Source organism: Struthio camelus, chromosome 3 (assembly GCF_040807025.1).
Source record: "Struthio camelus isolate bStrCam1 chromosome 3, bStrCam1.hap1, whole genome shotgun sequence".
Classification (NCBI taxonomy): domain Eukaryota; kingdom Metazoa; phylum Chordata; class Aves; order Struthioniformes; family Struthionidae; genus Struthio; species Struthio camelus.
In genome coordinates, this window is record NC_090944.1 from 55,305,747 (window position 1) to 55,320,389 (window position 14,643).

Below are 14,643 nucleotides of genomic sequence, written 5' to 3' on the forward strand. Positions count from 1 at the left end.
TTTACAGTAGATCACTTTTGTTTTCATCAGATTACTCCTTTCTTGTCATAAGACTTTTACCTTCTCCAGTTAAAGCTAGATTTTTATACAATATACCTGCAAAATTTTTCAATTAACTTGTCTAGAGTTCCTCTGCTTTAGCCAAGGACAGTACTTTGTCCCTGAGAGACATTATCTGCCATTTGCCCACAAGGCAAGCAACCACTATATGATATGTAACAAACACTTTTCAGCTGAATGTTGTTTTCCTTGATTTTTAGAGGAGGTAAGAAAAGAGGGAGAGGAAAGGGAAGAAAGAAGAGCAAAGACTTGCATCCTTTTTTTGTCATTTGGTGAGAATGGTTTTGAGGTTTTTTACAAATTAATCTATTCTGGTTTCTCATTTCATTATTTGTACCTGGGTTAGAGTACCTGCCAGCTTTCTCCATCCACAGCCAAACCTCTACTGCAACCTAATCCCATTCATATGATGGGCCTGGGTCTAGGGCTTTTTTCACAACACACTCAAGCTCAGTCATCAAGCTGTGATAGACGTATAATGTATAAAGTGTGTATATTGAGAAAATACAAGTCACAAATAAGGAGAAAAGTAAAGATCATGAGGCTATAAGATAGAGGGTAAGACTCCATTTTATGTGATATTTTGATACCTAGACACACTGGGCCTCAGCATAACTTAAACCATCATACCAAAACACTACAATAGCTGACCCTACACCTTCTATTAAACACAAAAAAATAAAATGCTTTAACGGTTGTTAGTGCTACTTGACAATGCTCCTAACAACAGCTCGTAATATATAGCACGTATACAGTTCCAGAAATTCATGCCTATGTTAAAAGCCAGTTTATGTAAGTCTCCAGCAGGGGTGAATGGTTATAGGTAGTGAAACTCTATTTAGGCACATCTAAAATTTCTCTCCAAGTAAATAAAAATCATTTAATAAAAACATAACAACATCTAGCTACAATCTCGCTGTGCTAAATAAATCTATCATCTGACTAGTACCTTAATCCACTTGGTCCTTGCTTCAGCTAGGACAGACAGGGACTTTGACTGGCTTTAGCCAGCCAGCCTGTTATCACTACTTCACATGCACATTTATCAAGGGTTTCTGAATCCCTAAAGATGTCTCTGACCAGGCTGCTCGATGTCCCAATGAAACTGGCCACGGCATACACACAGATCAGCTCTACTGCCAACCTACAGTTGTAGCTGGACTAACACTACAGTAATCTGCAGCCGAACTAACCATAGGTGTGATTTGGGTTTGTGCAACAAGTCCAGTATATCACAACCCGTAAGACTCACCATGCTCATGGGGACCGGTTCTATAGCACATCGGCAGCAAATCCAGTATAACACACCGGTACAAATGGTGCACCTTCTCTCCTACTGTTGCCTTAACTTCACTAGACATCTTCATGGAAGCCCTAATCACATATTTCACATGTGAAGTTACATGGTTGTAGTCACATCGATGTGCAGCTTCCCTTGGACTGAAATCACATCTGCGCTCCAGCCCCTTCCTGGTTTTCATAGACTAGAAAGCGCTAAGGAGGATGGTTATCTTGAAGAAGATAAGATTTTTTCTTTAACTCTCCTGTGCCTCACTTATGATGAAATTTTTTTGAGGAACACTGTTCATTAGTTTGGCTGCAAGTAGGAGGAGGCTATTAGGATCTTTTCCCCCAGATCCAGCCCCTTTTTGAGCAAAAATCATCCTGGGAAATGCCTCATGAAATGGTCATTAAAGATTACTATTTTGTTCTGTGTATAAAACAGTCTTTGGAAATAGCGAAGTAAAAATAGTGTGCAATTCCTTTGGGTGGATTTCTGTTAACCAGGGCCTGAGTCAGAAGCAGAGAGAGCTTTCTTTAGCAGCAGCCTAAGGTACCATCTGCCAGGCATAGTACAGAGATGATAGAAAGCCACAGACCAACAGGCTGCTTGTGAACAGACTGCCTTCCGCACAGTCTGTGCATGTATGCTTCCTAACCAAAGCACAGATGCAAGAGTGTTGAATTTTGGATGGTTTTAAAGATCTTGACTCTAGGTTATGTCAAAATATCCACACAATGCTAGGGGATATAGCCAAACTTTCATTAACCAGGCATTTGAGTTTCCATAGTTGCACTGAAACTTCAGCAGATAATAGCTGTTATTTTCAACATTGCCGCCCCCAAGATTTACGCACAGTGGTTTGTAGCTGAAAAACTACGGCTGTTCTTTATTAGGTCCCAATTCAACACAGTAACGAACACGTCCTTCAAGCCATCTCTATTCGGCAAAGCCAAGGAATATTCTTATTTCTAAGCATGTACCTAAGGATTTTTTATTTCAAAACTGAGTTCACTAGGATATAATCATGCACTGAGAGTTATGTCTAAGGCCTTTTAGAGCCAGCCATGTGCTCAAGTGCTTTAGTAAATCAGGACTTCTGTGATTTGATTGCTCTAAGTGGATGATAGCAAAAGACAACAACAGGAATAAATCGTACAACTATGTTTAAGATCATGTGATTAACTCCAGACTTTAGCCATCGTAAGCCTTCAGACAGGTCAGATTCTATACCCTTGTTCACACAGAGCAATGCCTGCCTCCATAAATAGTGTCATCAAAGTGAATGGGGCTGCCTCTGAAGTAACCTATTGAGTATGAACATGTGTGCTGGAGCCTGGCCCACACTATAAAGTACAAAAGAGAGGTGAGGGAAGGAGAATTATATTTTAAACAGATACTTGCCACTGTTGAATGGACAAAGGAGATTTATTTGTTAACACTTAATTTAGGCCATGTCTGAATGCCACATTTGCGCACGTATGAATAAGAACTAGCAAGAACACCATAACACAGAGGGAAGGGCTGAGTTAAGAAGTAGCTTAGTAACTTATCACACCTGTTGTATCTGAAGTGACACATGATAGTTGCAGTGAAAAAACATAGCAATCACAGAAGTACCAAGAGGCACCACGGAGTGAAGAGAGTAAGCATGCAACAGATTAAGGAAACAAAATTGTAAGCCTGCTTAAGGAACACACTCTTGCTGTTAGCAGAGCAGGAGCCGGTTCAGCAGGCAGTTTCGCACAGAATATTGAGAGGACGATAGCATGGAAGGGAATCCTTTGGTAGCAGTTCAGCTGCTTGGCCTGCCTTTTCTGTGCAGCCACTAATACAATCTGCAGACAAGATGTAGATGTACTGCGGTAAAACCAGGGGACACACTTCCAACTGCCTGGCTTGTTTTCAGCTCCCTGAACTACCACAGAGTAAGGAAGAGTAGCCCATAACTCCATGGTCTATGGTCTCTTCTTCTCTGCCATGTAGGAGGACCACTGGGGCTGATCTCCAAAGGGACTGAAGTATCCAACTGCTATAGTAGCTTTCACAAGCCTCATTTGTGCCATTAAAAGCGCTGAAGGGCAAAGTAAGGATAAAGTGCTAACTACCCCTCTAGGAGGAACAGCTGTGCTACAGCGTATAGTCCAATGCCTCCACGTAAGTGAAGTCTGTGCCAGTTTACCTTAAACTATAAACCGTGACATTTTAGGGGTGTTTGAAGTCCCTGTAGTGGGCCCTATAACTTCCATCAGTGGAGTGAGGCAGACAGCTGGAGATAGCAATTGCTTCACCCACTGCAACTAAATCAGCTGTAGAACATGGCTCAGTCCCAGACAATCGTTTTACAAGATCCATAACTTAGCATTTGGAAAGAGCAAGTTTCCAAAGACCCGTAACAGCCAGCACACTGAATGGGAGAATGATGAAGTGGAAAACATTTGAAGTCACATTTGTTTCTTGGAATACAGACACTTATCTGCAATCCTGAATTTCACGCCATGTGAGACATCAGTATGCATACATTTAAACTAATGACTGGGTAATTCTGTGGATCTAAGCTGCAGTACTTTAATCCTTACTCTAGCAAATAAAACTTTCTTCATATGAGCAATGATTGTAGACTCTGGCCAACAGTTTTAGTGCCTTGGCCATTATAGTCACCTGGTTTAAATACAAGCATAGAGATTTGGAATGAATTAAAAAAATGGTAGCTAAGAAAGCCTCTATATGAACAAAGAAGAACTGGAGAAGCCTATTGTGGACACCTGGAAAGTCCTGTCTCCTATTTGCAAGAAATATATAAACAATGTTGTAAACAATTGTTGTAAACAATTACACACATCTGTAATAAAAACTAGTGGTGAACAAACAGAATACTGCACTGAGGAGCTCAAGAGGAATCCTTTTATACTTTTTTACTTTGAGGCATATGTTTCCAAAGGGTTGTGATTGACCAAAATGATTCCATTATATATTTATATCCGTAACGAAATCATGGGAATGATGGAAGGCTTTTCAATCTTAGGGAAAGTACACTATAGACTGAACAGGCCCGTGCGTAGTTAAACAAGTGGCAGAACTCCCAGTTAATACAGAGAAATATAAAGGAAAAGCAGCAGTGCAATTTTTTTTTCTGTCATTTCTAATTATTTAAGGGAAAATATAATGTCTAATTAAAGTCTCTAAACCTGATTTCAAGCATTAGAGTTGGATAACTAAGCTTACTCATACAAGTAGCTCCATTAATAATGTGAGTAAGGTTATGCAGAATTATTTCTGCAAGTAATAACTTTCCCAATGTATTCCCTATCCTACACACTCCGTGACACACTTGAGAGATACAAGAGAACGTGTATGTACCTCCTACCGAGGAAAGGACTCTGCAGCTATTCCACATAGATCAAGTTGAGAGAAACACTTAAGAAAGCTGGGCCTATAGGTATGGAAGGCTAGTTTCATCTCTTATTAACTAGGAAGAAAAAGAGGTGGGACCTGGTCATCCACAGACAGACCGGAAAGAGGGTGTATATAAAGAGCTCTGGAAATATTTCATTGTGTCTGTCCAAAGTACTGGGGAGAGCTTGGTTTTCACCTGACACATAACTTCCCCTAAAGCCTGCTTATTATGCCAGTGGGGGAGTATTTCCAAAGTCTGACTCATCACTCAGAGTGATATCACATTAGTTATACCGTTATTTTAAATCTAGTAGTACATAAATGCTATAAATAGTAATAAAGTTAAAAATGAAGTGTGCAGATGCAATTAATGGTTAATTTATTCTAAATTACATTTACTACATCATTAAGCAAAACATTTGTCAATATGCCAGTTCTTTATGAAATAATCTTTTCAACAAATTGCATACTTCAATTTGTGCTTCTAATCAGCCACTTACATAATACAGTGTGAAGAGGGCAACTGGAACTTTTATGTACTATGTCATCAGAACAGATATTAGTCACAATTAAGTATTTAATCTATCTTATCTGACTACGTTACCATTATTGCTATTCTTTTAAATGATAAAGAAAAATTAAATGTATATAGAAAAGCTTCCCTTGCTTTCTCTGGGGATAACTACTGTAATATTTGCTTATGCTCAAAAAGTCAAAGGATGTGCACTTTGTGTTGTCCATTTGTTTAAAGGGAGATTGTTTGCGATCTAAATATAAACGTAAGTTCAGCAGTTGCATTCTCTAATAATTGACTCATACTTGAGTCTCTCTATGTGAAAAACACGAACAGCTAATAATCAATAATATGGCAGCAGTGTGTACAGAACAAATAAGAAAAGAAACAAATATTCGATGTCTGTACTCACATAATGCCAAGCAGAATACAAAAGAAGAGAAAAACTGTGTGCTTTAAAGCTGCAATCCTTAGAGGTCATTCACATTAATTTTTGACACACTGCCATTACACAAAAAATAACCTTGCTTAAACGCCCTTGCCACTGTACTCTATTTAGTTCAGTATTTATACTTTTTAAAAACATTTGTTCTCAATTTTGGAGTTCACCTTCTCAAAGCTTGAGATTTATGGATGGTGGAAATAATGGCCTCCTTTATATATATATGTGTGTGTGTGTGTGTGTGTGTGTGTGTGTATACACAAACACTCATATAAACTTTATAATGCACACACACACATACATATATATATTCTTAATGGAGTGGATAGTTATTTTCCCTTCTGAATAAACCGTTTCTTATTATTTCCATTTTTTCTCACCTATACTTGCTCGGGGGATTGGGCAGCTACAAGGCAAGGGTTTTCCTGCTCAACTCGCACTGACGCTGGCCCACCAGGCTAGGCAGACCCTTGTGCCACTTGGTACCTCTCCTTTCTAAAATATCAGAACTCACTCCGATTCTTCCAAATACTGAGAAAAAGCCCCTTATTCCACAAGCAAACCGAAAAGCTTCCTGAGATTTTCCCTGGGAGAAGTAGTACTGTGAGAAGTGGCCAGGGGCCCACCTTTTTAGCTCTCTCAAAAACCTGTGCAATATCTTCCAAATATCTTGTTGTTTTCACCTAAAGTTAGCGAAAAAGACTGGCATTGGCTGTGTTCACAGGAACCTTTAACGAGAGGCATTCCACCTCTCAGGCTCCACCCCAGACACGGCTCTCTGTTATTTCAGACGTCAAAACAGTAGTTTGCACCTCCCCTGCTTTTTCGGTGGAAGTCAAAAGACTTCCAAACACAAGAGTCGCTATTCAAAGACCAAGAAGTGTCCGTCTTTGCTTTTTAGAAGTACGTTTTTCATTTTTCCTAGCTCAGTTCATAGCACGACTTCACGATAACGGCAAACCTGCGTCTCTGCCAAGAACTGCATCTGCACAAGTGGCTCCTCCATATATCAGATGCTGTATAAAGTATGGAAGGAGCCCACAGCCTACACACACACACACATCTCAGCTGTTCCTAGTTTAGTAAAAATAATCCAATGTCATCCTTGAGGAACTTTAGTAGTTGCAGGATTTATATTGGAATAAAGTATATTTGCAAACTTCGAGTGCTACAGGAACTTTATTCAGCTTTCCCGGAGGGGAGCTTTGCTCGTAACAGAGGCAAACACCAAGTTCCCACAAGCTTTCCTTTTCCCCTACATTTTTGCCACCTACTTCCTCATCTGAGTGATAAAGTGTTGACCCTGAGTAGGTCATTTAAGACAACTAACCCCACTCCGACAACGCGGAGCTGAGCATCCCCCGCCCGGCTCCCCTAAGGGGAACCACTCTCTCCCTTGCAACAGCTTTCCTCCCCCTCAGGTTATCGGTTTCGGGCGCTGGCTAGATCTCGCTTTTAAAAGCCAGCCATTTATCCATTTTCCAAATCCCCGAAACACGGCAGAGCCCGTTCGTCTCATTTATTTTCTGAACGGCAGGCTAGCTGTAGGTTAAAATATGATAAAAACCAAGGGGCAGCAGAGGCTACGCCGGCCCCTTGGCTCGGCGCGGCTATTAACTGGTGGTAGCGCTGCCGCAGGAGAAAGCGGGACGCGACCTGTTGCTCTGCAGCGCGCTAACGAAGACATTCAGGCTGGATTAGACCTCGAGGACCTGAACCTAGCGCAACGAGATTTTAGGGTAGCCGCGGTGCCTCCGCAGCCTGCATTTCAGCCGCCTGCAGCACACGATAGCTACAGCAGCTAATAACAGACCTCGCAGCGTTTACCGTCCGCCTTTTACCCCCGCGGGCTCCTGCCGTGCCCTCTGCCCGTGCTCTAGGCAATTAAGCAAAGAGCGGGAGCGGAGTCTCACACCGACCCACAGCAGAGTCGCTCCGTTAGGGTAACCTGCTCCTCTAAGGAAAATCTTGGAAGAACAGATACAGCTCTCCTACATGCCAGTCTGCCTGAAAACCGACCTAAATGCAAGCTTATTTTTAAACTCTATATAAATGCACGAAAACGTAGATAAGCTGTCCCCAGTAAAAACACAGGTAAGCAGCAGAGATAGCAGGAAGAATCGTGCTAGTTGTGCACCCATGCCCGCTCCTGAGACGCAGGGGGCCCCCCGCAGCCTTGTTGCGGCAGGAGCCGGCCCGGGCCGTGCGGGGCCGGGGAGCCCCGCCGCCGAGGGGACACCACCGTGGCCCGGGCACCCTCCTCCGCAACGTCCCCTGCGTGTTCCCGGCGCCCTGAGCCACTCAGTGCCCGGTAGCCACCTCGCGCCGCGTTAATAGTCACCGAGGCAATTGCTTGCAGCCTGAGGTTGCGCGTAACCCGCCTCGCTGCTGGAACAGCCCCGAGGGTTTTGTCCGACTGGCTCTAGCAGGAGCAGGACCCGCTCTCCTTGCTTTGCTCGCGAAGCAGCGAGCTATTCGGGCCCCGAGAGCTGCTGCTGTGGTGGTCACCCCGGCCAGCAGAGGATAGGCCGAGCTGGATCCCCAGCTGACATTGAACTGATCCGCCGGGAGGTTTCATTCCCAGTCGGGTCATTTAAGGTGCGGTTCCGTGGTTAACGTTCACTGTTTTAGCATTAAAGGAGGGGAGAAGTGACGGCTAATCTCAGACGCTCACAGAAAAACAAGCAGAGTTTTTGACGGAAAACCACTCTGCCATGCTGGTTGCTTCTGGGTTCCTTTTTCTTAGCGTTACGTCATACTGATTATACTATTCCGTCACTGCAGTTCCTTTTCACTTTAGGCAAGTGCTTGCACTTAACTGAGAAGGTAAAACCGAGAAATACCCAAAGGGATGTATAGAGGAAATAGGCATGTATGGAATAGCTGGAATAGAGGCGATGGGTCCCTTCCTCTGCTAATCCCAGGCTTGCAGCTGCTGGGTGAATGCCAGAGTATTCCCCCCACTCCCGCACCACTTTTTAAGGTGAATCAAAAGGATTTTCTTTCCAAGCGAATCAGGGTTCACTCTCTACACAGGAGTGCTGACCGAAGTGTATGCTTTTTATGTGGGTGCAGTAACACCTTTCTGCTCATCTATTAGCACCACGCCTGCTAGCCCTTTCACGTACTACTCATGATCACCTAGTAATGCAGGTGCTGTGATCCGCATCGCTTTTCCCACCTCATCAGCGCTCCAGCACACATGACCCAGAGAGGACCAGAGCCTTTGCCTCCGCAAAGAGCCACTTCAGTTTGGGAAGCCCACCTCACACTCAGCTACCCAAACTACAGCCACCTGTGCATGCATTAGACCAGCAGAGGCAAAACTGTTGTTCCCCTGTAGCAGTAGTTTTGGGACAGGGGAGGAAGTGTCTCTCAAACGTTTCTAATAGCTACTCCGGAATCAAAAATGAACCGCGGAATACTCAGCCAGTACTCACTATACTAGGTATAGTGAGGTACAGCCAACCGAACAGGTCTTACGATGCTAATGAAGTATCACGGCTGCCGCCAACAGCTGACGATATGGCCAGAGAGAATGCTAATAATCACAGTAATAAATACTTCAAAACAGTCTGACCAAGGTTTCCCTTCCTCACGGGGCCTGTGTGTTTCGGTTCAAGCAGCATAGCTAGAGCACAACCTAGCAATCCCGGAATACGAGGGGACGCATTAAGATATACAGTGTTTGAGCATTCACTCTGATTTGTTCTTTTAATTCTATTTTATTTTATTTTATCTTTTTTTTTAAGTTTAGTTGACCCTTCTGGTCACCAACTTTCTTTGTGGTTCACTGTAAGGATCGCTCTCCAAGAACAAAAAAGAAATCTCGGAGCTTTGATAGAGACTCTGGATGAAATTAAGAACTTCAAACCCCAGATTTTTGAAAAGAAAAACAGATGTCCTGTTTGTTGAGTATAAATAACTCCGTACGTGGAAACCTTTTTTTTACGCTGCGTTAAATTTTATTTAATGCTGGGTGCATTTAAACTATAAAAAAGGGGGGGAAGGCAGCAAAGTATGTGGGTGACAAACCTCTAAATCTTTCCCCCTCGCGAAAGAGAAAGAAACAGGCGGACGGGAAACCCTTCATCTAGATGAAAGTGTTCAATGTGTTTCCTAGCAGACCTGGCGAGCCTGCCCTGCTCAGCGCGGCAGCGAGCGGGCTCAGCAGCCTTGCTCGGTCGAAGCGGGGGAGAGGAGGGGAGACGAGCTCAGCCCTCGGCTCCCGAGCGCGGCGCGCAGCGCTCCGCGGGGGCGCCCGGGCAGGTGGCCGCCGCCGGGCGCTCGGGCTCCGCGCAACTGAGAGCGGTCCCCGGCGGCTCACTTACGTGAGGACATAGTTGACGCTGACGATGCAGTGGGGGCGCGACGACCGGCTGTTGTGCACGATGGTGGCGTAGCTCTGCACCCACACCCAGCCGCCGTGCTTGGCCAGGAAGCGGTAGTACTTGGTGGTCACTTGCCCTTTCACCAGCACTGCGGAGATAAAGCGGGGCAGAGCCTCAGCGGGGTTGGCAGCCCGCTCGCGGCAGCGTGGACCCAACCCCCCGTGGGCAAGGGTGGCGGGGACCGAGTACGGAGAGCCCCGGAGAGGGGGGCTGCTCGTTAACAAAGGCTATTCAGGGAGATTAGTGGAATACGGTAAAAACACTGGCGGGCTGCATTCCCCCCAGGCCCCACCCCGACATACGGTCATCGAGGTTTAACTCTATAAATCTGGCTGTGGGTTTTATTTCTTCTCGCTACATTTTCCGTAAGGAAATTTACCGGAAATTAATATCGTTTTTATTCATCTGTCCATGTATTAATGTCATCATGATATCAAAATAGAATAAGGAACAGCTCTCCGAATCGGGCTCACTATTGCAGTCAAAATTAGATACATAGATAAGATTTGTGAGAGCTGGTGGAAGTAGAGCAAAAGTTTTTGAATTTTGCTGGCATGGCTTTTTGGAGCAAGAAAAAAGGATTTTTCCTAACCGGAATTTGAAGTGAATTGAATGCCTGAGATTCGTGCAGGGCAGTTCTTGTTCTACGACTAGAAGCTGTGGAGGAAAAAAAACCCTTTTTATTCCAGTGCCGAGCTTCTCCATCTCTCTCCTTCCTCCAACTCCGAGTTCAGTCTCTAAACACTTGTCTCATTAAAACCTGCTGGGGGTTTTGCTCATTCTCCCCTCCACTGAGCTAGCTTTTCCCGTTTCAACCTAAAGGTAAACCCTGACAAAACCAAAGTCTATCTGTAGAGGGAGAAGGAGAGGAGCAGGTGGGGGCACAAGAACAACTCCTTACACAAGTGATGCGCGCATCGCAGATGAAAGGTGTCACAGCCGTGGACGTGGTGGTAAAGGGTCTTCTCTATCAAGTCCTGGGGCTCATAGCCTGTTAGCTCAGCTACCCTGAGAGAGACACAAGCAACAAATACAAGTAATTTAGAGAACAGAGGAACAGGCCTGGGGGAAGGACAAGGGAAGGGCTAAATAGATTTGAAAATAACCCCAAATCTACCTGGAATCTAAGAATATGAGCTTCATATCTAGGCTGGCCCGGAACATGAACATATTGCTGTGAAGCTTGATTTCCGTGACGGCACTGGGTGGCAGCGAGTGGCCCACGGCGACCAAGCCAACATTTTGGTAGCAGCCATCGAAGGGGGACATGTCCAGGCTGTACTGGCGGATCTTCAGGTACCCGCTGCAGTGGATGACCTGCCGGAGACACACGAAAGCTCAGGGCCCGCCTGGCACAGGGAGACGGTTTGCTGCTAACGGCATCCCCGCACTCCTGGCGGGGGGACCCAGGACAGGCTCCTCCATTGCCTCCAGGTAGTGTAGCTGGAGCAGGGGGCAGGCTTCTGCCCTGCCGTAGTTGCCCTGGACTGAGAACAGGCAAAACAGTGCAAACAGCCACTGCCTGTGGGATTTCTTCTTCTCTCTCTCTCTTTTTTTGGTTTTGTTTTATGAGAGTTCAGCATTGATCTAAGGCCCATTCAAGTCGTAGAGATTTTTTTTTTCCACTGACTTAAGTGGTTTTGGACCACCTCCTAACTATGCTTTTACTGTTCTTCTAAAGAGGAAAGAGGTGGAAGTGCCGAGCCAGTGAGGAAAGAGGTGGAAGTGCCAAGCCAGTTACAACTTTGCAGTGAAGAGTGCACGCGTGTGAGAGAAAGTTTACATGTGTGCCTATGTTACATGTGCAAGATATGTCTATTATATAGGTAGAGCAGATGCATAGCCGGAATATATCTTTGGATGCAGATTTAGGTATGTCACCTAAACTTATCCTTGCATATCATTGCTGTGATTTAGGTATGTCTCCTAAATGAATGCTTGCATATCTCTGCAGTGTACTTCCGACCTTACTTCTCTGTTACAGTGTTTCTTCCCGGAGGTACTTCAGCAGATGTTGTGATACTACGGTAGGTATATCGTGGCCCAACATCTCTGTGGGATATAGGTAACCACAGTTCTCCCATTATTATGCAGCTGGCGCAAATGTGCAGATGACACAAAAGCCCGGAGAAGGTAACGGGGGGGAGGTGGGGGGTGTCCCGACGGGGACAGGGCAGCCCTGAGCAGAACTGCGTGAAGCACCCGAGCAAAACCCTAGACCTCTGGAGCTGTCAAGCCTTACCCAATAAAGCAATGAATAAGTACAAGGTTTGCCCTGTGTCACCTTACAGTTTCCCCAGACACCTCGGGAACCTCAGTGGTTATGCGAAGTGCGTTTTAAAAGGCAAAATCAATCAATCAATCAAACAAACAAACAAACAAAAACACGAGGAACTTGACGGTCGCTCGGTTTTGTGGTTTGCGCTCGTTAACATGAAACTCCCCAGAAGAATTCTGGGTCTGAACCACATGAAAGAGCGCCGGGCTGGGGCAGCCTGCGCGGGCAGCCCCCCGGTTGCAGCGCACGCCCTGCGTGCTCGGCGCTGCAGGGGGGGTCAGGGCGCGCGGAGGCTGCGCGGCTCTGCGCGCACGGCCGCGGCTTCCCGAGCACGCACCTTGTAGCCGCCGCAGGTCAGGCCCGCGTTCCTCTTGGCTAAAACACACTTCATCCGCAGGAAAAAAGATCGCTCGATCTCGTACTCTGCGAGGAGGCAAGGGCAGAAGGGGAGGTGAGCCGCGGGCACCGCCGCCCGTGCGCACTCCCGTCCGCACCCGCGCAGGCCAAGCAGGGTGAGGGAGAGCGGGCTATACTTTACCCTGCACAAAGTGAGAGTGATAGGGCTGGTGGGCCGTGAGCACCGCGGTCATCTCATCGTGGTCGGCGGGGTGGATGTATTCGTAAATGCTATTGCCGGTCAGCTCTACCTGCGATGGAGGAGGAAGAGGAGGAGGAGGAGGGGGATCACGGCCGCCGCCCGCCCTCCCGCCCGCAGCCCGCCGCCGCTCCCCTGCCGGCCTCGCCGCCGCACGCCGTCACCGGCCGCCCCTTCGACGTACCTGCGACAAGCCCAGGTGCACCGAAGCCGTCTCCGAGATGTACATGATCTTGCCATCCGGAGCCACAACGAATATGAAACCGTCCAACGTCTAGAGCAAAGGGTGGGGAGAGAGAGGAGGGGAAGATATATATGCATGGATCCATGAACTACCTGTCCTCCAGGCTTATTTTGGCAGATGGGTATTCCGGTTCAGGCTGCGGTTATTCAAACAATTGGAAGGAAATCCTCTAAAGAACCTGGACAGGGATACAACCCACTTCTCGGAGGGGCCCAGCTCAAAAGGCTCTGGTAACACGAAGTGCCCAGGAAGCACCTAAGAACAGCGTCTCCAAAGCTCCTAGCTTCTCTGTGATGAATACGTCCGTACGAGAAATGCTGAGCACTTCTATCCCATTTTAAATGGCAGCGGGGCTTTTCACTCTTGCCTATTTGCTAAGGAGACTTTAAGCGAGCAAGGGCGATCTAAAACTCTCCGCAGTGTAAATAAAGGTCTGAAAGCGACGAGACTATTTACCAGGCACGTTTCAGCAGGTGTTAATGGGACTCACCGAGAGTGCAATAGGGCCCAATCTATTAAAGGCGGGTGCTAAAGGCCACACAACCCCACCAAAAAAAAATGTGATTACGGTAATCGCTAATACTCTTCAATCTTTGGGACAGCAGCGAGTTTTCCCGTGTCCTATCTGGTTTGTCTTTATGTTCATTTTCGTGACTATTCAGCCTTTCTGTCCAGGATAGCTTTCTCCAATCTGCCCTCACAGAGCATCTCCTCATTGCTACTGTACCCTGAGGTCCAGCACGTTGCCGGGACTTGTTAACTTGTTAATAAGTTTTGGGAAAGTCATCCTTCTGGTCCCTAGTTGCAGAAAGCACACTAGGATACTCTTTGAACACCTCGCTCCAGACCCGGTGGTGGGCAGTGATAGGGTAAAAGATGCACAGGGACCAAACCACAGTACTGATAAAAACCTTGACATTACGGCACGACAGTTTGTGTTTCTGGAGTTTCCCCCTTTTTTTGACTAAACACATGAACAGTTAAAAATTAGCCAAGGTGGCAATTAAAAATACAGAAAAGAGAACGATTTATTTAATCATTAATACCAAATGGCTGTCGTTTCCAGACCAGTACCTGCAAAAGATGGGATCCCAGTTCCCGTCCAACATTATCCAACGGGCTGGTTCGACTAGAATGGCCCCAGGCTTCTCCAAGTCCTGTTTATTTAAGACACAGAAAAAGTAACATGAGGAGATGAAAATTTGACTCGCATTGGCCTGCTGGGGAGGAACTTTCTTCTCAAATTTCTATCCGTATTCACTTCATATATAATATGAAGTGAATATATATATAAAAATTCACTATATATGTAATATAATATCTATAATCTTTTTATATAATCTTTGGAAAACTAAACATGATTTCGTTGCACAGAAGAATCTCCCCTACGGATTGTTTTTTTTTTTTTAGGATCTAATTCCCGTAAGAGGAAAATGTCTAT

General features: G+C 45.7%; 1 protein-coding gene across 1 annotated transcript in view; it reads right to left on the reverse strand.

The window, feature by feature from the left end:
* Positions 1-14,643, reverse strand: part of SIM1 (SIM bHLH transcription factor 1) — a 49,217-nt gene that overhangs the window by 24,070 nt on the left and 10,504 nt on the right. The window contains exons 2-8 of the mRNA XM_068936446.1: positions 14,277-14,359; positions 13,143-13,232; positions 12,902-13,010; positions 12,701-12,786; positions 11,203-11,402; positions 10,987-11,093; positions 10,026-10,173 (exon numbers count right to left, since the gene is read on the reverse strand). Coding sequence (XP_068792547.1) covers positions 10,026-10,173; positions 10,987-11,093; positions 11,203-11,402; positions 12,701-12,786; positions 12,902-13,010; positions 13,143-13,232; positions 14,277-14,359 — 823 coding nt within the window. The remainder of the gene's footprint in view (positions 1-10,025; positions 10,174-10,986; positions 11,094-11,202; positions 11,403-12,700; positions 12,787-12,901; positions 13,011-13,142; positions 13,233-14,276; positions 14,360-14,643) is intronic.